At 26.1% G+C, this 25,835-nt stretch overlaps 2 protein-coding genes across 2 annotated transcripts; one reads left to right on the forward strand and one right to left on the reverse strand.

Moving 5' to 3' along the window:
* Positions 1-371: 371 nt before the first annotated feature.
* On the forward strand, positions 372-18,102 carry LOC100215656 (serine/threonine-protein phosphatase 2A 65 kDa regulatory subunit A alpha isoform). Its single transcript, XM_065787342.1, has 15 exons — positions 372-611; positions 970-1,303; positions 11,454-11,544; positions 11,747-11,813; positions 11,927-12,278; positions 12,385-12,455; positions 12,526-12,611; positions 12,702-12,750; positions 12,831-12,882; positions 16,639-16,760; positions 16,845-16,905; positions 16,991-17,064; positions 17,226-17,449; positions 17,539-17,630; positions 17,776-18,102. Exons 1-15 carry the CDS (start codon positions 531-533, stop codon positions 17,781-17,783), a joined length of 1,764 nt encoding a protein of 587 aa, XP_065643414.1. The 5' UTR covers positions 372-530; the 3' UTR covers positions 17,784-18,102.
* Positions 18,103-19,346: 1,244 nt separating this feature from the next.
* On the reverse strand, positions 19,347-24,312 carry LOC136074771 (uncharacterized). The gene is made up of 3 exons (XM_065787070.1): positions 23,918-24,312; positions 22,791-23,036; positions 19,347-19,832 (listed from the first exon to the last, which is right to left on the reverse strand). The coding sequence occupies exons 1-3, from the start codon at positions 24,123-24,125 to the stop codon at positions 19,555-19,557; spliced, it is 732 nt and encodes a 243-aa protein (XP_065643142.1). The 5' UTR covers positions 24,126-24,312; the 3' UTR covers positions 19,347-19,554.
* Between the last annotated feature and the right edge of the window lie 1,523 nt (positions 24,313-25,835).

Genomic DNA, 25,835 nt, shown 5'->3' on the forward strand with positions numbered 1-25,835 from the left:
GGATTACCCCACCCCCTCATTTCTTTTTCGTAAATCGTCTCTCTATGTATTTATGTATGAACTTTTATTACAATATTTCTTCAATCGTTCTTCTTAAAATAAAAGCAATAAAAAAGTATTTTAATAAAAAAATTTATTAGTAATAAAAAATTAAATTCATTTTAAGTTTTATTTTTTTTTCTCATTATATGTTAATAACCTCGTAAAAGGTGTCATTTAAATTTTAGTTAGCTTCACCGTTGCAGTCAATTTTAACAATATTAAAAAAAAATCAATAAAAAAAAAAATTATCAGACAGTGATATGCAGGTAAGGCCACGCGTTAGACGACCAAGATATAAATAATGAAACACACTTGGCGATAATTAATTTATTTCCTATACGCGCATAACCAGTAGAGTTCCGCCTTTTAAAAAATGATGCTAAGTAGTACGCGCATGCGTTGATTTAACATGAAAAAATACTACTTATTGGTCATTAAAACAATTTAAAAAATATCCTTGCTAGCAAAACGTCTACAAACACATCAAAATGTCTTCGAACGAAGTTAAAGATGACTCGCTTTACCCAATTGCTGTTTTGATTGACGAACTAAGAAATGAAGACGTTCAGGTTGATGTAGTTTTTATTAATTTTGCTTCAAAATATGACTGGCTACATTTAGACGATGATAAGGAGCAAATAATAAAGGCTTATGTGTATAGTTTTTTTTAAACTTTTATATGTAAAGATAACTTCATAAATAGTTTTCGATCTTAAATTACGTACAAATAAAAAAGTTAATATTATATTTGGTATTAAGAAAATCTTTCTTTGTTTTAAAAATATTTTTTCTTTTGATTTATAAGAGATTATTAGAATGTAAAAATGTATGTGTGGAATACATTTTCAATTATGTATGGAGTATATATATGTATAGAGTACATTTTAATGTTATTAGTAGTAATTTAAAACTATATATCTATTTTAGTTACGTCTTAACTCAATTAAGAAGTTATCTACAATTGCTCTTGCACTTGGTGTAGAGCGCACAAGGAGTGAACTAATACCATTTTTAACTGATACAATTTATGATGAAGATGAAGTTTTGTTAGCATTAGCAGAGCAATTAGCAACATTTACTCCACTTGTTGGTGGTCCTGAATTTGTAAACTGTTTACTGCCTCCGTTAGAAAGCCTTGCAACTGTTGAAGAAACAGTTGTACGTGATAAAGCTGTTGACTCATTAAGACAAATTGCTGCTGATCATTCATCAGCTGATCTAGAAAGCTATTATGTGCCTTTATTAAAAAGACTTTCACAAGGTACTAATTAAAAGTTCTTAAAAAATTTTTTAGCAAGAGTTTTAACACTTATACATTACATACAAATTATTATTTTTAAATAATTAAAATTATAATAGATAATGATATAATAATAATAATAATAACAATAGTAATAATAATAATAATAACAAAAATAAATAAAATTTTAGAAAAGTCATAAAATAAACAAAAGTTATTTTTTTTTAATTTTTTTTTTTTTTTTGTAATAGTTGATAATAAAAATAAATTTTAAAATTTCAATTATGTTAACAGAAAAATATATCAGTCATTTGTGATAATCAAAATAATGTTTTGATTTTATGGCTTTCTAAAAACTAGACGCTTTAGCATGTATATCAACAAAAGATGCTTTTTTCAATATGATATATAATAATTTTTAGTGGTTTAGTGTAGTGTATGTATACATAATGTCAAAATGTTGAATAATATTAATTATCCTATTTTGTTTATATTTTATTGTTTATATTGTTTTTATTTAATATTTTTGCCACTAATTACTATTTTTTGTGTTTGTTTTGATCTTATTTAAGTATTGTTTGACTAAATGACTTTATTAACCAGGTCTCAAAATGATTTGACTTGAATTGAAACAATAAATTGATGTTTCTTTTGTTTACATTACAAAGAAAATATTTTTAAAACAATTTTTATATCTTTTAAAAAAAATTATTATTCCTTAGTTAAAAATTTATTATATTTTTTTTGTGATAAAATGTCTTAAACAAATTTAAATAAAATATTTTATGCTATTTAAAAGCCAAAGTTACAAAAGCAAAAATAACAAATAAAACAAATAAAAAATAATAATTTTAATTATTTTCTGATTTTTGTGATATCAAAATAGTTGTACATGTTAATTTAAGATTATAAGACATTAAATAAATTGCACTGGCGTTTTTTTTAGTATTTAAAAAACGTTTTTTTTTTCACTTAAACAACCATTTTTTCATTATATTATTTAAAGAAAATTTTTTTATCCTTAGATCACATTGACTATAAACAAAGTTTATTCATTTTTTTTATGTAACATATTTTTCTAGTTTACCTTGGAAAACAAATGTTTATATCAGGGCTTGAATTAAGTGAGTTTAAATTGTGGCATCAGCAAATGTTTCCGGTCTTTAAATTTTCAGTTTTTGAAAACTGTAAACTCTGTTTTGATTACTTAACTCAATAGCTGTTATCAAATAAAAAATATTTATATTGATCTTGAATTATGATATAAAATCTTATTAGAAAATAATATTACTATTATTTTTATTATAAAAAATTCTGATTTAAACTTTAATATTTTAATTCATTATAAATTTTTTTTACATTTCAATTTTATAAATCATCAGATAAAACTAGAAAAATAAAGCACGATAAGGTAGGATATTAAAAAACAACAACAATCTAAAGGAATTTAGCGGTGATCAAATATTTTAAATGAAAGAAATTATTTAATATGATATAAAATATTTTTACATCTTATCAAAATTTTATTCAATATTTTTTCTTATAAATTAAATGCTTATAACTCTTTTGCAGATATTTATGTCCTTATATAAATATATAATATATATATATATATATATATATATATATATATATATATATATATATATATATATATATATATATATATATATATATATATAAAATAGTTATATATATATATATATATATATATATATATATATATATATATATATATATATATATATATATATATATATATATATATATATATATAATAGCTTTACTAAGAGTTACTTTTAATCTTTGATTAGCTTTGGGTAAAATAATTGATTAGCTATAAAAGTAAGCAAACTTTTCTTTTTTGATCGTTTTTTGGACAAAATTTATATAGTTTAAAAATATAAAAACTAATTTTAACTTTTTAAAGTTAATGATTTGTTTTAAAATATTTATTTTTTATTATTATTTTTGTTATTAAATAATTAATTTCTTATTTAAAACATTTAAATATTTAAATAAATAATTCATTAAGCTTTCCCCCTAAACAAAAATCGATTTTAATGGTTCATACAAGGCGTTAATTGCTTTAGCATAATTTTTTATTAGTTGATTTTTAAATCACTGCGTAAATTTTTTGGACCTTTAGTAATTGTTATTTTTTTCTTATAACTTTTTTTTATTGTTTATAATCCTTAAATTACCTAATGTTTTTGTTATTATTTTTGCAGTAGTAAATTTAGTGTTTTATTTGTTCATTAATTTTTGCAATATGATAAATTAACCATTTCATTAAAACATCGTTTCATTAATTTAAAATTAAAAATTACCCCTCCTACTTTATTAGTGTCTGGATCAACTAAATTAAAAAAACCTAAAAACTGCCCCATCTTACTCGATGTTCTGGATCTGGTATTTGATTTACTTGTCATGAAATTTAATCCAGAGTTTCTTTATAGCAAAAAGGATGCATTTCTGAGAACATATTGCTTGAGAGTATAAATTAACATTAAAAAGAAAGAATGGAGAAAGGAGAGGTGAATTAACATTAAAAAAAAAAATAACAGTCAGTGTCAACCCTTGTTCAAAATAGCAATCTGAGTACATTTTTCTGTTATTTATTTTTTCCCTAAATTAATATTCTAATTTTTCGCTATATAACAACAAACTATGACAAAAAAAAACAGATATAGTGATTTAAGACATAAATCACCCATGTATATAATATTATTAATCAAGATTTTGAAGGTGAAATTTAAAAAAAAAAAAAAAGTATTACAAAGTTTTTGCAAATTTTAAAAATGTTTCTAACTTTTGATTTTGACTAACAAAAACCAGAACTATTAAATTATTTGCAAATTAAATATTTTTTTAACTACCACAAAAGTGTAAACATAATTTGTTAATCTTTTTTAATGCAGTTAGTGTTTGTTTTTATTATTTTAATGTTTTATGTTGGTTTTATTTTAAAATTTAATTTTTTTATTTTATTTTTTTATTTTTGTTTTTTTGACTGCGGAGTGTACATATATTGACTGAAATAGGTAGAATATACAAGGAGTGTACATTAGGGTTATGGCTTTTTTTCAACCCCATACTCCTGTACTGTAATTTGATAAACTTTTACCTAAAAAGCACAAAATGAACTATTATTTGCATATCTTTTGAAAAAAGTTCACCCCGCCATTGAAAAATCGATTTTTAACAACGCAAACTGGTTTTTATTGTCGTCATCATTGAAATTTATTTAAATTTAGTTAAGTATTTTAATGAGTATTTATTTTTCAGCCAATGTATGTGCATCTTAAAAACAGTCTCAAAGATTTTTTATTTAAAAAAGATATATACTTATTAAAATATTAAACTGAATTTGAATAAATTTCAATTATGATGACAATAAAAACCGGTTTATGTAGTTAAAAATCAATTCTTTAATGGCAGGGTTAACTTTTTTTCAAAAGATATGCAAATAATAGTTCATTTCGTTGATAGTATTTAAGTAAATTTTTCGTTAATAGAATTTAAATAAATTTCTTTAATAGTATTAATAATAAGGGCAAATTTTTAATTCCACCTCTCTTGTATGGTTCAGACTTTGTCACCTCACCTAAAGACAAAGCTGAGTTGTTTGCTAAGAACTTTTCATCAATATCATCTCTTTACTCCACTAGTTGCGTTCTACCTGATATTGCCAACAAACAGGTTGATCCATTGCTTGACATTCCTACCACTCCAGCTTCTGTATCTAAAGTGATTTCCTGCTTAAACTCTTCTACAGCTTGTGGCCCAGACAACACACCTGTTATAGTCTTGCAGAAATGTTCCCCAGAGCTGTCGTCTATACTTTCAAAACTATTCAACAAGTGCTTATCAGAGTCTTGTTTTCCAGCCTGCTGGAAAGCGGCATCTGTTATCCCTATTTTCAAAAATTCAGGAGAGCAATCTGATTTGTCTATCTACGGTCCTGTTAGTCTTCTTCCAATCATAAGCAAGTTTTCTGAATCTTTAATTAACAAACACTTAATTTCTCATCTTGAATCTAAAAATTTACTTTCTGACCATCAATATGGATTTTGATCTTTTCGTTGATTTGCTTACAGTAATAACTGATAGGTTTTATCGAATGTTAGACAAAGGCGGAGAGGTTAAGGCCGTCGCTCTTGACATTTCAAAAGCTTTTGATAAAGTTTGGCATGCTGGTTTTCTCCATAAGCTTTCTTCTTATGGTGTATCTGGCAACATCTTTAAGATTATTGAATCTTTCCTTTCTAATCGTAGTATAAAAGTTGTTGTTGATAGACAGCACTCTTCTTCTTATTCTGTAACTTTCGGGGTTCCTTAAGGTTCTATCCTTGGCCCTATATTCTTTTTAATTTACATTAACAATCTTCCAGATATTCTCATATCTAAGGTGGCATTGTTTGCTGATGATACTACCATTTATTCTTGTCGTAATAAGAAGCCAACATTTTCTGAATGCTTGGAGGGGGCAATTGAGCTTGAAAAGGATTTCACTTCTACTACAGCATGGGGCTCACAGTGGCTGGTGAACTTCAATACAGATAAAACTCAATTTTTTTCAGTCAATCGTTATCGCAATAAATCTCAAATTCTTATTTTTTTTTTTAATTTAGGTGCCCCAAGAAGTCCTAACGGTCTTGTCACAGAGCACCGCGGAAGTGCATTTAACCAGGAAGTTCACGCCTCCCTCCTTACCGTGACGCGAAAATATGCCCAAAGCTCATTTCGAACCTGGATCTCCTGCATATAAAACAAGCGTTCTAACCACTGCGCCACGGCTGCACAAATCCAACCTTGTATGGAATACTGTTGCCATATCTGGGGTGGAACTTCTAATGATGCCCTTTCTCTTTTAGACAAGGTGCAAAAAGGCATTGTAAACATAGTTGGACCTGCTCTTGCAGCCAACCTCCAACCATTATCACATCGTAATGTTGCTTCTCTTTCTCTTTTCTACAAATACTGTAATACGCACTGCTCTTAAGAGCTAGCGTCCCTTGTGTCGTCTACTAAAATCCATTCTCTTGTTATTCGTCATTCAATTAAGTCTCATCCTTTTTCTGTGACTGTTCCTTAGTGATCCAAAAACTCTTATACGTCTAGTTTTTTTCCTTGAACATCAGTTCTTTGTAATTCACTTCCTTCATCTTGCTTTCCTGATTCAAATACTTTGCAATCCTTTAAGTCCTCTGTCAATCTGTTATCTTGCTCTACAATCTTCATCTTTTCTCTTCCAGTATCTTCCAACTTTAATTAGTGGTTGCTTGCACAAATTCCATGGTTTAAATATATATATATCAGCGTGGAAAATAAGAAATCAAAGGCAAGGGGTAAATTTGACTGGCTGACACATTGAACCGACAATCATTTGGTAAAATATTAATTTTGAATAAAATCAATTCATTTTTAAAATAAAAAATCAAAAATATCTAGCGTTCAAATTATCTGCAGAAATATCTAACGTTTAAATAACCTAATGTTAATAATTGAAATACACTACCGTGCAAAAGTCTCCGCTCATGTGTAATATTTGCAAGGAACAGTAAATGCAATACATTTTAGGATGATTTTAAATATATAAAAAGAATAAAATGTTAATATAAAAAGTTGATGAGGCCAAATCATAATTTTGCATACTTTTTCCTTTTCTTTTTGTTTCAAATAATTTTGTTTACCTTTGTTTTGTTGAGTTCTGCTGCTAAAAACATGGCAGAAATTTTTCTATATGAATAACCTTTTTCACGTAAAATACATATAAAGTTCTTCAGTATTCTTTATTAAATTTAAAACTGCACAAAAGTTTTAACCAAAATATTTTTTGTAAGCTTAGGTTTGACAGTAGCATGATACTTTCTGGCATGGTAAGGATGTTTTCAGTAATTTTAATTGGTTGCTTTTAATAGACTTATGTTTATATTTATACTTGAAAATGGCATTAGTGTGCGCATTTAATGTCTTGAATTTAATAAAGAATTTGAGAAATGGTAAAAGTAAAGAAAGAATATTGTGAAGAACTTCGTGGCAAAATATGTATTTTACGTGAAGAAGGTTATTCATATAGAAAAATTGCTTCCAGGTTAAAAATATCCGAATCAGGTGTGAGATATGCTCTACAACGATTGCATGATATTGGTTCCAACAGTGACAGATCACGTTCTGGAAGACCAAGAGTTACATCACGGCAAGAAGATACGTTTATTGTTGTGTCCAGCAAAAGAAATAGAAAAATTCCAGCCACAATTTTAACAGCAGAACTCAACAAAACAAGGGTAAAGCCAGTATCAACTGATACTGTAAAAAGAAGACTAAGATCAGTCAACTTAATTAGACGCGTTGCTGCACGTAAACCTTTGTTGAGGGCAGTAAATAAGAAGAAAAGATTGGAATGGGCAAAAATGCATAAAAATTGGGGATTAGAAGATTGGAAGAAAGTTCTATGGACAGACGAGAGTAGGTTCGAACTTTTTGGTACCCGACGTCGCGTGCATGTTAGGCGTTTACCTAATGAAAGAGTGCTTCCTCAATGTATACAAAGTACTGTAAAATATGGAGGTGGTAATATTATGCTTTGGGGATGTTTTGGCAATGGGTTAACTGGAGATTTAGTTAAAATCACATCTACCATGGATAAACACATGTACCATAATATTTTGGTTAAGCACGCGATTCCATCTGGTATTCGTATAATTGGGAAAGGATTCATCATGCAGCAGGACAACGATCCAAAACATGCATCTGGATTATGCAAAAATTATTTTAAACTAAAAGAAAGGGGAAAAGTTTGCAAAATTATGACTGGATCGGAAGATCAGAGAAGCAGGTGAAACATCTTTTATTAATCAGCAAATGCTATGGGAACGTTTGCAAAAAGCTTGGAATGAGATAACAGCGGAAACCATGAATAAATTATTAGCCCGAATGCCAAGATTATGTGCTGCTGTTATACGCTCCAAGGGGTCTCATATTGATGAAAATAAAATTTAACATTTACAACTTTGTATATTAACATTTTATTGATTTTATATATTTAAAATCATCCTAAAATGTATTGTATTTACTGTCTAATTCATTGTTTAATAAACAATTAAAAATAAACGCAATTTTCTTGCAAACTTTTGTTACTTTATTGAAATATTACAAATGAGCGGAGACTTTTGCACGGTAGTGTAACTCTTGTGCTTATAGATTTTCATTCAACTATTAAATGAAGTAAATCGATAAAATCGAAGTAATTTAATATAAAATTGAACCTGCCATTTAAAAAAGGGGCACAAGTCCATTTATTAAAACTTTTCAAAATCAACAATAACATGATTTTTATTAAAATAATGTCTATGCTGCTAAAGAAATTAAACATACAAGTAGATAAATAAAGATTTATATGACTTAAGTAACTTATTTTTTATTTAAAAAAAAAAATACAGAAATTTCTAATTTAAAACTGTTAAAAGTTTTGGACTATTCGAAATGACAGGTTCAAATTTTTTTTTTTTAAATATCAAAAATTTTATAAAATATTTGAATACTTAATAAAAAAAATTCTATTAGAACTGCCACTATAACTATTGATTATGTTCCACAAAGCAAAGTTTTTATTAAAAATATATTTTCAAATATAAGTTTATAGTATTTCAACTGTAGATTTTCTCTTTTTTTTTAACCGGTGGTTTAAACTTTAATCCTGCTTTTTCAAGTGCATTGATGTATGCAGGCCAAATTTGACACTGGTATACTGGTTTGGGCACTTAAATTTGTGCCCAATTTCCAGTACTTAAATATAGATATAATTAAGTATTGCAATATAAAAAGTAAAGGCAATTATATAAAATAAAATTAAAAGTGTATTTATCATGTTCTCTTGTCAATAAGTTAGTGCAAATTGCGATTGAATGTGACACCCGCTTAAAAAAATTAATCTCAGAAAGCCCATGGGATTCATGTACTGCTACACCAGAAAAATTTTAGTGAGCACTACAAATTTATTTTTCAAATGGTTATTAATGGTTAATGTTAATAGGTTATAAAAAAATGTTCCAAAATCATTAAAATTACCTATATTTAATAAATGGCTTTTTTGTTGAAAAAATTATTTTTAGGTCATAGATAAAGGGTCATTTGAGTTTTTGGGTCATAAATTAAAAAAAAAATTTATTCAACATTGATTTTGGTCAATGAAATAGGTATATTAACTAAACATGCAGTAAAAATTTACAGCCGTAGCATATTTTTTTAAATATATTGTTTGAAGTTAGAAAGTAATAGAAGTCAAAAATGCGTAAGTCAGACAACTAGAATTAAAAGTTGAGTTTGTTCTGATTTAGTTTAAATGATTATAAACAATTTTTAAATATATTTTTTCGTAAAGTTTAAATTTGCAACAAACAAAATAATTAAACTATCAAAATAAATTGGAAATTTACCTTATTTATTATTATAACCAGATGTTTTTTCCTTATTTTCAAATTTTTTACAATTGACTTTCTGCACACTAGATATTAAACCGTATTAAGAGCACAAGGTGTTTTTTTTTTTTTTTTTTTTTTTTTTTGGTATATAGCAAATCCATTTCTTTAAATCAATTTATATTTATTGATGACTTGAATGCTTATCACACTTATTACCATTACCATCAATACCACTGACCCTGCTGGCACGAAACCTCAAAGTTTTTGTCTTTCATGACCTTTAACTCAGAATTTTCCTATTTTTCAAATCCAATCACATCGCTCTTTCTGTTATACCAGGGAACTTATTATGAACAGTTCATAATTAAACATCTTAGTTCTTCTGTTGGTTATTTCTCACTTCAACTCTTCTACAGTTTGTGTTACCCAGTTTTGTTACCCATTTCTTGTCAAATTTTTTTTTTTCAAAACTCTCTTAACTACTTAACATGTGCTTAACTTGCTTAACTAAATCTTGTTTTTTTTTTTTGTTTTTTTGCAAGAAAAAAAGCATTTTTATTTCTAATTTGGTAAACTCTTGCTCTAATCCCTCTGACTATTACCTTCGCACGCCTTGTATGACCACTTATACAATATTTATCATTTATTTATAGGCGTCTCTATTTTTATTTAATATCAGTAATATTTATAATTATCTGTAGTTTGTTAATCTCTATTACCCTATTACTATTATCAATACTACTACCCTAACTTTTTCTAAACACTTCTTTGAGTCTTTAATTAACAAACTTTTAACATCTTGAGTCTAATAACATTTATTGATTCTTATGTTATACTGCTACATTGGTAACCCTTGGTAACCCTTATAAAGTTTTGTTGTGCATTAACTAGAGGTGCTAGCGAGACTATTTCTCTTGACATATGGACATAAAGTTTGGCATGCTGGCATGCTTCACCATAAGCTCACTTCATATGGCGTATCAAGAAAGTTTTTAAAATTATTGAGTCATTATTTTCTAACCGCTGTATTGAAGTAGTAAAAGGTATCAAACAATATCTCCTTGTATTCCAGTGACTTCAGGGTTACGACAAAGTAAGCTTAGTTTAGTATTTTAAGCTTATCCTATCATAATAATGATCTTCCTGATAATCTTATCTTTTTTCTCTTTTTGCAAATTGCAAAAACAATTTCAATGATTTTGAATTATTTTCTTTCTTGAAGTTTACTGTCCTTACTGCTTTTTAAGTCATCTGTCAACCATTTTTTTCTTTATGTTTCTTTAAAATGTTAACTTGAATAGCCCTATTGAAAATGGATTTGTTTAAAAAAAATAATCATTATGATTATTAATTTTAATTATTATTTATTTTACTCATGTTAACATGTATGTAATGTTATTAGGTACTAGGCCTTTAAGTTACATATTTAAATTACCAAGTTTAAATTACTTTTAATTAAAAATCTTTATCCATTATATCAATAATTTTATCCTTTACATCAAAACATTTTTGTTTAAATTTTGATTATTTTCAGTTATGATATTTTTTGTTTTTAAATTTTGACTCGTCGATCCTTGTTTTAATGGACACTTATACATATCTCAGTCATTACTTCATGAGTTCTGCATAAATTAGCCATAGTCAAAATCAACATGACATAATTGAGCGGCTCATTGCTAATGCTACTAATAATTAAATAAATTTTTTTTTTTTTTGTACTAAAATTTTTTCTTGTTAACTTTTAGGGGATTGGTTCACATCTCGAACATCAGCATGTGGTTTATTTGCTTGCTGTTATCCTCGTGTTAACAGCAATATAAAAACAGAACTTCGCAGGTTTTTTTTGCTTTTATATATATATATATATATATATATATATATATATATATATATATATATATATATATATATATATATATATATATATATATATATATGTATATATGTATATATGTATATATGTATATATATATATATATATATATATATATATTTAATTTTAGGACATTTATTTCTTTTATAAACATATCTTATTTAGTGCATTTAAAAATCTATGTTGTGATGACACACCAATGGTGAGGAGAGCTGCTGCTGGAAAGCTTGGTGTATGTTTTTACTTAAATTGCATTTTTTTTGCCATGTGTATAGCTGCAAATTTTCTGAAGGTAATATTTTTCTGGGTAAAATTTAAGTTTAAATAAATTTATTTTTTTAAAAGGAATTTGTAAAAACTGTTGAAGTAGAATACGTCAAGTCAGAATTGATTCCATCATTTACAAATCTAGCAAACGATGACCAAGATTCTGTTCGACTACTTGCTGTAGAAGCTTGTGTGGGCATTGCTGAGATATTGTCTCCCACTGATATTGAATCCTTAATTTTGCCATCACTCAGAAATGCTGCCCAGGATAAATCTTGGCGAGTCAGATACATGGTTGCTGATAAAATAGTAGAACTACAGAAAGCTGTTGGACCAGAGATAAACAAACAAGAGTTAGTACCTGCTTTTGCATCTCTTTTAAAAGATGGGGAAGCAGAAGTTAAAACAGCAGCAGCCCACAAAGTGAAAGGTGTTGTTGATAATCTGAATTTAAATAACTCTTATTATGCTAAAACAAATTTTATATATCTAATAGTTAAATTGCTATAAAAAGAAATAACAAAAATTTGTTATAGAGTTCTGTGAGAATCTTCCTGAAGACATTCGTGAACAGTCTATTATGATGACGTTACTCCCATGTGTAAAGGTAAGATATATTTTTTCTAATGATTTATATTTATATTTGATAAGACTTTTATGAGATTAAAATATTTAAGGATTTGGTTATTGATCCCAACATGCATGTAAAAGCTGCGTTGGCAGGTGTAATTATGGGCCTTTCTCCAATGCTAGGAAAAGACAAGTACATTTTTATAGTCGTAATTTTTTTTATCTAGTATAAAATAAATGTGTGGTTTAATTAAAATTAATAATTTCAATATAAAATATTTAGTACCATTGAACACCTTCTGCCATTGTTTTTAACTATGCTAAAAGATGAGGTGAGATTTTAATGATTATTTTCCTTTATTATTTTGTTACAATTTGATTTTTTTTTAATGATTTTTTTTTTTGAAATTAGTTTCCTGACGTTCGCTTGAACATCATTTCAAATTTAGACAGCGTTAATCAAGGTTTGATTTATTAAATCTAGTTTCTATTTCTCTCTCTCTTTTTTTTATTTCGACAAAATAAATTCTAAAAATATTTGATTTTTTAATATTTTTCTTACAAAAGATTTTTTTAGATTACTTAAATCTTTAATAACTCAATATTATATGATTTTAGCATATTAGAAAGCAAAAATTTTATTATTTTTATTAATTTATAATATTGTTCTTATGTTTTATGGTAAGGCCTTTGTACTAAATTTTTTTGTATGCTGACCTCTAAAAGATAAAGGTTGACAAATTATTGCCAAACTCATTTTTCTTTATTCCCAGGGTTGATGTGTAGGGAGAAAAAAACCATTTAAAATTAAGAAGTGGACTAATGTAGGTGAAACTCTATCCTAAGGGCCACAATATATTCAACAATGATGTTTTAGAGAACCTGATAAAAAACAGCTAGTTTTGCTTGTTAGAGATGTGTCCTTGCTATCTTTACCATTGCCTGTTATTCAAATACTTTAACTTCATTTCATATTTATTTTTCATACTTATTTCTATAACTTTTTTATAATTTTTTTATTATTTTATATTGTCACTAGTAATTAGTTTTATTTTTCAGTTATTTAATTTTTTTATCTTATTATTATTTTCGATCAACACATCAGCGTGTATAACATGATCACTTAAAGCGTTAACCTGTTAAACTGAATATTCATTGTCAAGGGTGTGGAGCCTCAAAAAGGCTTCTGGATTTGAATGTCACAAAAAGATTACTTCTTCCTAGTTTTTTGTATCAAGGGGCTCTAAAAAGATAAAATAATATATAAAGCGCTTATGGACTACTATTGGTAAAAAAAGGTTAGAGAAGCAATCGCTTTTTGAACCCGGATTCCTTAGGTATAATGGCAGCAAGGACTCCAGACTTGGTCTCTGGAAATCATAGACCAGGAAAATATATAAATATGATGCAGAGTTCCTTTTGGAGCTCCGCATCCCTGTTCATGGTTTAGTTGGTTAGGATATAGGTCATCATCATGTTTTTCATTTAGTTTCTTTTAAACCTTACGCATGATTTTCACTTAAGAGTCTATGTTTATCATTTATATTACATGCACATTGTGTTATATTCTATTGTAATTTTTTTTTACTATACGCTTTACTATAGTGTCTTTATTTTGTTTTGAACATCTGTTCAACATATCTTTTTAAAATTTTTTTTATCCTTGCTCTCTTCCTAACCTTTTCCTTATTTCACTTGGGCTTGATAGCCCGGTCTAGTCCTTTGATGCATATTTTTGCTTTTTTTTTAAACTATATTTTGTACTGTTATTGGCTCACAAAAAGTGTAGTGATATATAAATTGCTCTTATCATTAGTTAGTTTTTAGTTTAGGAAATTGTAATTTTGTTAAAGTCAAGTGGTTGTTTTTTTTTATTATTATTTTTAGGTAGGGGAGAATGGGGCACCATGACACACTTTTTCTTCGTAACAATTTTTTTAATGTCTTGTTTTTAGGCGATTGGTTTATTTTGTAGAATAAATTTATACCTTCAAAATTAAATTTATAAATTACCAAGATATAACATGTTAAACTTGTGAGACTATTTAAAGTTAAATTAAAAATTTGTTTTAAGGTACAAGTTTTAAGTTAAAAATTTGTTTTATAGAGTTTAGCAAGGGACCCCACCCATGTGGTACCTTGATAAACTATATGAGCCTCGTTTAAAAAGTAAATAAAAAGTATAAAACATAGAGAAAAGGCAGATTTTTACTTGAAATATAAACAAATTATTCATTATAACCAAAATAATGCATCCAATGGTCCAAATTACATTTTTTAAGAATATATTGTAAGTCATTCTTAAGTGTCAATAAATAATGGCTTTGTATCAGAATGGAATCTCCTTGATTCCATTCTGATACAAAGCCATTATTTATTGACATGTAAATTACATTTACATAAATTGTTTAAAAATTGACTATAAATATTAAAAGAAATTCTTAAATTTGTTTATGACACAATGGAATACTATTCTACAGTTTTAGGGCTCCCCCCTCCTCCTTCCCCCACAAATGCTATATTAAGTTACCCCACACTTTCTAATAGAAAACAATCGCTTTACTTTTAGTATCAACTTGTTTTTTTAATGATTTTGTTTAATGAAGGTAAGAGCTTATGGATTGTAGTTTACAAAATGTTACTTACCAATAGACACATTGAATAAGGTACCTTAAAACTTATGAGGTTTAAAAACTAATAAATTACTTTGTCATCAAAAAAACAAAAATTTTGACCCCTCGCAGGCCTAATGATGTCAAATTATATAATTTTTTTTTAAACAGCTCTAGTAGTAACTGTTTCACTAAATAAAAGTGGTTGTCAAAACTCTTAAGAAGCTTCCACAATTACATTTCATGGTGCCCTGTGTACCATGATACATGATGCCCCACTCTCTCCTACTGCGACCATGTTTTTAACAATCAGAGAACTTGACTCTGAACAAGAAGAGACTTGATATTGAAAATATGGAGCTAATTAATCCCTCATTAGGATTTTTCAGAAAGAATTGCATAGCCATTGCTAAGGAAGGAAGTAACAGCCCATGATTAAATTCTAGAAGTTCCAGCATTCATCATTCTTGGCAGAAAACAATCATGGTTTACATTAAAATATCCATCCAATAAAACCTGCCTAAAAAACCTAATAAAACTTGGGTAATAAGGGTTTTCTTGAGGTATTTTATAATTTCATGAACTGTTATAACCAACATTTCTGAAAACATAAACATATTATAGAAGCTAGCCTATAAAGGGAAATTTTCAATTAAAACACAATTTTTTTTTGTGCTATTTTTTCAATATTTTTGGAAACCAAAGGAACTAAAAGATTCATTTAATAAGATTTTTTAGAATAAATACACTTTAATAAGAATAATTAAATTTTTGACATGTTTTTTACAAAACCAAAAACAAAAATCTATTTTTGATACTGTCTATATATTTGCACAAGGTTATTTTGCTTCCTAATTTATTTCTAACTTTTGACCAGATAAAAATCAGGAAAATATTCTTTCTGTTTGAGTTAAAGTTATCTTCTCCTAGCCTTAATTTAGAAAAGCCAAACCTACATGACTACAAGGACAAGATTCATATTAACTTAGGAAACTTTGAGAGAGATATAAAAATGTTGAATAACTTCATTTAAGAAGTTATTTCTTGAAATAAATTTAAGAAGATTCTCCGGTCTTTTCTAGAAGGAAAAAACGTTGTAAATAGCAAGCAATTAAGCAAGTTAACAATACGATATCAACAGTAATATTTACATAAGCAGTATGAATGGTTAGGTTTATATTTAAAACAATGATAATATTTGTATTGTGTAGACCAAAGCAGGATTACTGCATATATAAAAGTTATTTAAATTATTTCAGTTGTCAAATTTTAAAATATTCCAGTATAATCAAAATCTAGTTTTCAGGTTTGTGCTAACCTACAAACTTACTAACCCGCATCTAAATGACACTTTTTTGCTTACATTAATAGAATTTTTTGCCTACATTAATAGATTTTTTGCCTACATTAATAGAAAATAGAGTTTTGAATATTCATAAATGATTACTGTTAATTATTGTACTATTAAAATACAGACCAAATATAGTTATTTGATTTTATGTTGTGCTGGTGTCTATTACTGTAACGTTGTATGTAAAATATATATTTTGGAATGAACTTTGTACAGGTTTTAAAACTAGCTTTTTTTGTTAAGTTATTGTTGTTTAGTTATTGGAATTCATCAACTTTCACAATCTCTTCTTCCTGCTATTATGGAACTTGCTGAAGACCCAAAATGGAGAGTTCGACTTGCTATAATTGAATATATGCCTTTGTTAGCCGGACAATTGGTATAGAATTATTTTTATGAAAAATTATAAATACGTTTAATGATAAAAAGTATCCTTTGGATCTTAATGATGATTATTTTGCAGGGAATGCAGTTCTTTGATGAGAAGTTAAGTGCTTTATGTATGAGCTGGTTGGTCGATCATGGTAAATTTTAATTATAGATTTTATTGTAATTACATGGTATTTTCATTAACAAGTTATTAATTTTTATTTGTAAATTTTGCAATAGTTTATGCAATTCGTGAAGCTGCTGCTCTGAACTTAAAGAAGCTGGTAGAAAAATTTGGTTTGACGTGGGCTCAAGTAATTACTTTTATTGCTTAGTATTAAAAAATGTATTATATATATATATATATATATATATATATATATATATATATATATATATATATATATATTGATCTAATTCAATTATGATTTAGTAATTTATTTAAAAATTGTTTTTTTTTTTAATTTATTTTAAGAATAACGTCATACCAAAAGTCCTGGCAATGTCTAAAGACACAAATTATCTTCACCGAATGACAACCTTATTTGCTATAAACACAATGATTGAAGTATGTGAGCCAGATATTACTTGCAAGCTGATTCTTCCAACAGTACTGAGTTTAGCAAAAGATAGTGTTGCAAATGTTCGCTTCAATGTTGCTAAAACATTGCAAAAAATTGCTCCAACTACCGACACAACGTACTTTTTTTTTTTTTTATTATTTTTTGACGGTATAGTATTTATAAAATTTGTTGAAAATATATAAAATTCAATTAATATTTTCTCAGCGTTATAAACGGCACAATTAAGCCATGCTTGACTCAACTTAACCAAGATTCTGATGTCGACGTTAAGTATTTTGCAGGTGTCGCACTATCAGGTAAAAAAAATTTGTCATTTTTTTTTAATCATTCTTTAGGGATCGTATTTTTTCATGAAACTTGTAGAATATATATTATCAAACATTTTTTTTTTTTTTTGCAATTAAAATTACTATTACGAAGTCATTACTGTTATATTTTTAGCCTGTTAAAAAGTCGCGGAAGAAGAAACGATGAACTCTATATATAAAATTTCTTTTGCTTAAGAACACTGTATACCGTCCTAAAATATATAAATAACTATAAATATAAGTTTTCGAACATTTTATTACATTTTTCGTTTGTATACATGAAACCTGATTTCATGAGTCATTTTCTAAATAATTACATATTTGGTTTATTGACGACTTGTACTATTTGAGTGCTCACGATAAGGGCGGCTACTGTTAACGATGTCACCTGTGCTACGAATATATTTTATTTAAATTAATACAAATGTACAGAGTGTTAAGAATAAATGTCTTCACAAGAGTATGTTATTTTTGGGCAATTTTTATATTTTACTTCAAAATTACTTTTGAATGTATGTTCGTATATATTTTGAACAATAACTCAGTCGGAAGGTGCGCTGCTAAATTCATAGAAATCCCCAGCTGTAGAGTTGATGGCACAAACTCCAGTTTTGCTTCAAAATCAAAAATTAGTTATTGTTTTATAATTTATTTTACTGTGTAAGTTAGTAAATACGCTAAAATTTCTAATAATTCTATATGATTTCCTTGTCTCGTCATAGACAGTGGGTACTTAATACAAGTTATCTATTCTAGAAATATTCGTTAAAAACTTTTTTTAATTCACACAACTTTATTAAACAGTGAAGTACAAGGAAGGATATTGAACGAATAAAAAAAGTTATATTCACTGTCAACTAGGCGCTGCATCTTTTTTTAGAGTAGTTGAATTTGTTTTTATCTCGAATTTTTTTAAACCGTTTGACTAAATTAATCATAATAGAAAATATTTGTGATGCAATTAAAAATATATTTAGCTTTTCGATGTCAACTTAACTTGTTTTTAACAATCGTCAGCATAATTTTTAAGTTAATGTACTTTTTTTAGACTTGTTTTATTTTATATATCTATATTTTCCAAAAAGCCTTATTTGTTGCGTGTTATTTATCTGGTGTATTTTATTTTATCATTTAAGCGAAGAGAAGTTTTTATTTAATTTTATGTTGGCGTGAATAATAATTAATTTGGATAAACGTCATGTTTATCCAAATTAATTATTATTAAAATTAATTATTATAAAAAAAATTTAGAAATTCGATCAAAGTGTCGCAAATAGACTGTTTGCGATATTTGACATAATTATTTTGATCGAATTTCTAAATATTGCAAATGAAAAAAGTAAATAAATATACACAGGTAATATAAAAGAAGTATAATATACTAGAATAATATAATAGAAGTATAATATTTAAAAAAATATAAAAACTTATATTCGCGGTATTAAAAAAAGGTTTAGTAAAACTTCAGTTTTTTTTCAATTTAAGCCAGACAATGCACTGAGCGTCGCTCTTCTTCTAAGATGATTACTATTGGTTCTTATTTTAAGAAGCCTTGCTTATTTTGAATTTTTTACGCAAGACATTATGTAGTCATTTTTGTTCATATTTCAAAAATAATATTTTATCAATAAAATATAAAGTTAAAATAAAAAATTTGAAATTGGAAAATATTTATAATAACGAACTACAAATTTCAGCGGAATCAGCGGAAAAAAATATATTTTATTTAATTTTGTAAATTATTTTCGCACAACTGTTTTGTCAATTATTCTTTATTAACAACCTATACTTGGAATGGTTACTAAAAATATTTAAGGGAGTAAATATGCAAAAAGAAAAAAAAAAGGGGGTTGAAGATTAAACAAACAAACAAATGGAATTATTAGGTATAAAATTAGGCAGCTATAAAAAGTTAACTTATAGAGTTTCCGTCTATTGGAATATCATAAAAAGGTTCGTTACTTTTTGCAGATAGAGGTATTGATTGCCTGACTTTCAAGGGTGTATTTAGTAGAACAAAACCATTTTTTCCAAAATATTTTTTGTGTGCTAAATCTCCGGCAAATAGCAGTATTAAAAATACACCGCTGAATATTGTTGCTATCAAAAGAACAACGCCGTGCCTAATAAGACAAGTTTTAATTTTTCTGACGTATTCTTTTTCTTCAACGATAATAATGACAAAACGATCTAAAAAAAAAGTTTTGTAACATAATATAGTTGTTAAAGTCACATAATCGTACAACTATTCAGACTATTCATTATTTTTAAATTATTATTGTTTAAGATTATTGTTAAAGTCACATAATCGTACAACTATTCGGATCATTAAATGGATCATTAGATGCTTAAACTTAAGAGCGACTTTCTGTAAGAATCAGACAAAAAAATAAAATCTTATTAGCGACCTCTAAAATTGCTAGTTTTTATTTTGTTGTTATTTTTCATACTAAGGAAGAAACTTTTTATATTAGAATTTTCAGAAAATAAATTTTAGAAAAAAATTGATCGAAGTAATAAAAAAATATTTTTTATTGTATATTCTCCTTTATATAAAAAGTTTTTTCAATAGAATGTTTCATATTTTTCTGTGGGCTTTCATTGCTCAGTCTAGCTCTTGTTTCATCTCAGTCTAAGGGAAATATGAAGCATTTTTATTGAAAAGACTTTTTATATAAAGGGGGATAAGTAATTTCAAATTGTGTGGCTTTTAAAAATATATATTTTTAGTAACAAAAAAATACTACCCGTTTATTTGCAGTGAATGCTTATTAAAATTTGTTTCGCCATTAACAATTTTTAAACATGTTTGTCTTCCAAATAAAACAACATATGCTGTTCCATCATGATGAGGTGTTGAAATAAAACGAAAATGGTCGGATCATGATAGAATTTTTTGTTTAGAGTATATTACAAACTTTTTCCATCCATTTTTTAATAAATAAATCTCATTACTAGTTAATGTTTTTTTTTTTTGATGGTCATGTTTAAAATTTTTCTATCGAACTTATCCAACCCGCACTTCGTCCAAAAAAGACGTTTTTTGAGCGTACAACTGATGTCTTTTTATGATCAAATGCCGAATTTTGCTCTAAAAATGAAACAAATCTCATTGCTTTATTCCCCAAAATAACACATATTTTGCATCCACTCAATTTAGCTATCTTTTGACCTATGAAAGCAAATCGGGGATTATTTTTGGTGACAAAGGCACTTTTTCCATGAGGGACAAGAAATATACAAGAAAAATGTATCAGAGCAATTTAGTTTAATTGATCCTTCTATGGCAAATAATAATAAAATTGGTTTTATACTGGAATTTGTTAACTCGATTCTAATAACTACAAGTTATTAAAAGATTATTCTTTGAACAATATTTATTTAGTCAGAGTCAACTGCAACTGACGCTCCAAAACTTATTCTACTAAATTTGACTATATAAGCTTTATCTCACATAACTTTTATTGAATCATTAAAGTATTTTAGAGCAAAATGCAATATAATAATAGGAGTAATACTAGATAAAAATTTTATGGACATATAAAATATTCTGATAATAAAATCTCAAGATGTATTTAATAATATTTAAAGCTAAACCCTTTCTCAACACTGCATCCTTGAAAAAAAAGTACACTTTTCATTTGTTCATAGTTTTACTTCCAACTGCAATATTGTTTGAGGTAGTACGAGTTATGGTAAATTAAAAAAGTTTTATAGTAAACAAAAACACGCACGCAGGATTGTATTTGGTGCACACAGAACCTTTCATTGCAAACCATTTTTAATGAAACTTTGTGTCTCGTTGTGTTTATAAACTTAATATACACCAAGTTCTATAATTCATGTAAAACATAACAAAGACTTTTTCCAACTGTATTTAAGTCGTACTTTAATGAAATTTCGCACAAATATTTTATTCAATTTTAAATCAATAACTTTTTCATTACAAGAACTAACTTAAAACTAAGCATTTACCAAATCCAATACCGTGGATCGTTTATATGGAAATATTTTTCAAATTTTATTTCAAAAAAGAACAGTGTTCAAAACATCTCTTTGGAACAGTCTAGGAAGGAATCTGAGTGTCTCTTATAAATACCTTTTTTTAAATAAATACATAAATAATATGATAACTTATATTATTTATGTATTTCTTTTAAAAGAGGTTTTTTAAACGAAAGTCTTTTTGTTTAAAATAACTTTGGTTTAAAATACCTCTTTTAAAATAAATATATAAATAATATAAGTTTCCTAAAAAATATTTAATGACACTACTTCTCTTTTATTGCAATTTTAATTTAATTTAATTCAAATCTTTTGTTGAAAAGCTCCAATTTAAGTTGATGTTAATCTTTAAGATATAGCGTTATATTTTAACACGTGTGTAATTTAATATTTAAACGTGTTTAAAATTTCTATTATATACTTAGCTACCTTTAACTTATGTATATAAAATGACAATATTTCGATGTAAATTTTTCACGTCATTTTTAATTTCTTCTGCTTCCCTCAGCTCTTTTTTTTTTTGTTTAACATTAATATTATTGTAAATTTTAATATACGTCTTCGTCTTTAAAATGTATAATTTTAAATATTATACATTTTAAAGACGAAACTATTAATTTCTCAAAGTTATGTGTATATTCTTAAAATCAAAAAAAACAAAAATCAACTTTTCTTACTTTTTAAGCATGCATTTATTGAAGCATGATTTAGACAGAGCAAAATGCTTACTTTACGTATTTTATCATTTTAGGTCTGAACCAATAAAAAATAATTAAGTAAAATATCCTTAGGAAAGTATTTACTTTGTTCTATTTTCAAATTCGAAAAAGCTTCCGAATACATTTGGTCAGTTTTTCTAAAAGTTTAGTTAAATCCGATATCAAGGGAAACAATGAAGCCTTCTAGTATTAATAGCATTAACATAATAAAAAAAGAAGACGTTATTGTTGACCTCTGTCTGATTCTTACAGCATGTTGCTCTTAAACATTATGGAAACAATTTATTAAATACTTTATACTAACTACTAAAAACTTTGATTTTAAACGTATTTTGTATTATTATTTTTTTAAAGTTTTTTAGTCAATAAACATTAAACAAATAAAAAGTTAATATTTGAAAAAAGCTGTAATTAAAGTAATTACTTGTTATTAAAAATTCTTCATTATTATTCATGTATCGCAGCTTGCAACCACATGTTATATTTCTGTCAATACTTAACAATTCAAGATTATATGTTTTCAAAGTATTATCGTAATAGCTGTCTATTTTCTTCACCCAGGTATTATTATAATCAGGTAAGTTATAGCGTTTAGGTGGTGTACGTGTGAACACAGTATCAAACTGATCACCAAACACATCAAACGCTAATGGTACTAAAACATGATTTTCTAAAATAAATATAAAATGTTAATTAATTGTACTAAGTGCATTGGTGCAGTAGTCATTTTAAACAGCCTCTCAAAATAGCGTTTTATAAAAAAGTTTCCTTTAGAGGGCATCGAAGCGGCCGCTGAGGGGGCTTATCGATGGACACTTCTTTGGATTCAATTTGCCCGCTTTGATTATCTCACTTTTGTAATTTAGAACAGCTTCTGTAACACATAGATTTTATATTTTTATAATTAGAAGAACAACAATGGAGTTTCATAAAAACTCTGTATTTCTTACTAGACGCAGTTATTAATCCCAGCATTTAATTATTTTGGGATGTTTACTATACTAAAACTGAATGTAATGGTTGATAATTAAATGTAGTAATGGTTTATAATTAAATGTAATAAAAAATGTAATAATTACTTACTATAAAATAAATTAATTACTATTAACAAAACTATTGCGATATAAAATCATTTTTAAATAGTTTTGTTTTAAGTTAAACAGTTTGCAGTCAAAATTTTCATTTAATTTCTTCAACACTATTTATAAATGCAAATAATTATAAATGCAAATAATTACAAATGCAAATAATTACAAATGCAAATAATTACAAATGCAAATAATTATAAATGCAAATAATTATAAATGCAAATAATTATAAATGCAAATAATTATAAATGCAAATAATTAAAAATGCAAATAAATATAAATGCAAATAAATAGATACGAAAGAGATAATAATTCAAAAAGTTAAACAAAAATAATTTAAAATATTCTTGTTAAGCATATAATAAAAAATGAAAATCCATGAAAAAATAAAACAAAATTAACCCAAATTAAAGTGATTTTATTATTTTTTATTTATCAAATAAATCAAAACTGTTTAACTCACCTTGGTAACCGCAATAAAATATCATTAAGGTTTCAAAAAGGTTATATGTTGTACGCCATTCTAACTTTATTCCAGTTCCTTTTAAAATATAAATGTAATCTGCAGGATTGACATTTTCAATAGATGCACAAGAAACTATGGAAAGTATTAAACATAAATTTAAACAAACAATAAAAGAATTTGAAGTTGAGCAGCGAACATATCCCATTGGAAAGTTTCTATGCACCTTTATGGAAATAATTTAAGTCGTGGTATTAATTCAACAATTTTATATTTGACGTCATTGTATAAACTTATACTTATAAAAAGGTTTGAAAAGACTAAAGAGTTAATTAAAGTTTTAAAATAGGTAATGCTAATATTATAATATAATGACAATAACTGCAATAATTTAACATAACATAAAAAATTTTTTTTTTGAAAATACGTACTATTTAAGTTATGTTATATTGTTATAAATAACAAATTTATATATATTATAAATAACAAATTATTGTTATTTAATTATTATAAATAAAAATAATAAAAAGTCTTTATTACTGCAATTTATTATTTTAATATATATCTTAATATATATGAATCTTAACGATATATTATACAAATAAAAAAATATATACACAACAGTTTTTTTCATATTTTCTTTGAAGGCGAAAAAGTTTTTACTAATATTGTTAAAGAGGAAATACTTGACGCACATACTGGATAAGAAGTAAAAAAAATTTGAATTTCTTTTTAAGAGTTTGTTGCACAAACTATTCCGTTTATTTCTATAAAAGATGTTCGGTTACAACCTAAAAAAATTAAAACAAGTATTTCCTTTAAACTTTTGCATTTCCATAGAAGCAAAAGTATTCTTTTAGAGAGACATTCTGATCCAGATTTTAATTTTTATAAAGATGAGAAAGTAATGAAAAACATTACTATATATATATATATATATATATATATATATATATATATATATATATATATATATATATATATATATATATATATATATATATATATATATATATATATATATATATTATATATATATATATATATATATATATATATATATATATATATATATATATACAGTTCTGATATTTCAAATCTCAATACTAATTTTGATATTATAGGCTCTTCATTTTACATTTAAAGTTCAGGAGTTCTCGATAATCGTTCTCGATATATTTTTTCAAGAAAAAGTTTTTTCGACCAAAAAATCCGAATAACCGATTTTATTATACTTTGTTGCTATGAATGTTTGTGGTTGTGAATGGTTGAAATTAGAATTAAAACCATAAAAATAAAATTTTTCAACTCGTGACGAAAAATTCTCTTAAGAAACAACCCTCTCTGGAAAAACACCCCAATAAAAAAACCTTCAACAAAAAATTTTCTGGTGAAACTATTCCCTCAAAAAAAAATTTTTTCAACTATTTTTTTTTAAATTAATAGATTGCCTGTCCAAACCAAAACCGTCAGTCATGTAGCGGTGCTCCGTACATATTTAACTTATTTGTCAGTCAATGTATGTAACCTCCTTGCATGTTCTACCTATTTGTCAGTCGATATATGAAAAATAAAGGGTTAAGTCTTCTTTTATAAAACGCTTGTAACGTAATATGTATGTAAAAAATGTTTACATTATAAACAACTTTTTAATTATAAATCGTAATTTATTTGGGCAGTGAAATATGTTTCCAGGCGAATATATCTGAGTGTTTTTTTTCGTGGGATTTTTTCTCGCGTTAATATTTGGGAGGAATTTTTCTTGTGGGAAACTATGGAAATTTGAATCACTATGGGAATAATATAAATTTATATTATAAGCAAATAGAGTAGATTAGATAGAATATTAAAAGCATTGCTTTAATTATTAACTTATATTAAAAATTAAAGAGATCCTAATATAAATCCTTGAGGATTT

The sequence above is a fragment of the Hydra vulgaris genome, chromosome 01, assembly GCF_038396675.1.
Source record: "Hydra vulgaris chromosome 01, alternate assembly HydraT2T_AEP".
Lineage (NCBI taxonomy): Eukaryota > Metazoa > Cnidaria > Hydrozoa > Anthoathecata > Hydridae > Hydra > Hydra vulgaris.

Excerpts from the sequence above, each read along its gene's own strand:
- LOC100215656 (XM_065787342.1), top strand. The coding sequence starts at position 531 with ATGTCTTCGAACGAAGTTAAAGATGACTCGCTTTACCCAATTGCTGTT. Across the intron at positions 1,304-11,453 it reads ATTAAAAAGACTTTCACAAG|GGGATTGGTTCACATCTCGA; the intron begins GTACTAATTAAA and ends GTTAACTTTTAG. Across the intron at positions 11,814-11,926 it reads CTGCTGCTGGAAAGCTTGGT|GAATTTGTAAAAACTGTTGA; the intron begins GTATGTTTTTAC and ends TTTTTTTAAAAG.
- LOC136074771 (XM_065787070.1), bottom strand. The coding sequence starts at position 24,125 with ATGGGATATGTTCGCTGCTCAACTTCAAATTCTTTTATTGTTTGTTTA. Across the intron at positions 23,037-23,917 it reads ATTTTATTGCGGTTACCAAG|AAAATCATGTTTTAGTACCA; the intron begins GTGAGTTAAACA and ends TATTTATTTTAG. Across the intron at positions 19,833-22,790 it reads TGAAGAATTTTTAATAACAA|ATCGTTTTGTCATTATTATC; the intron begins GTAATTACTTTA and ends CTTTTTTTTTAG.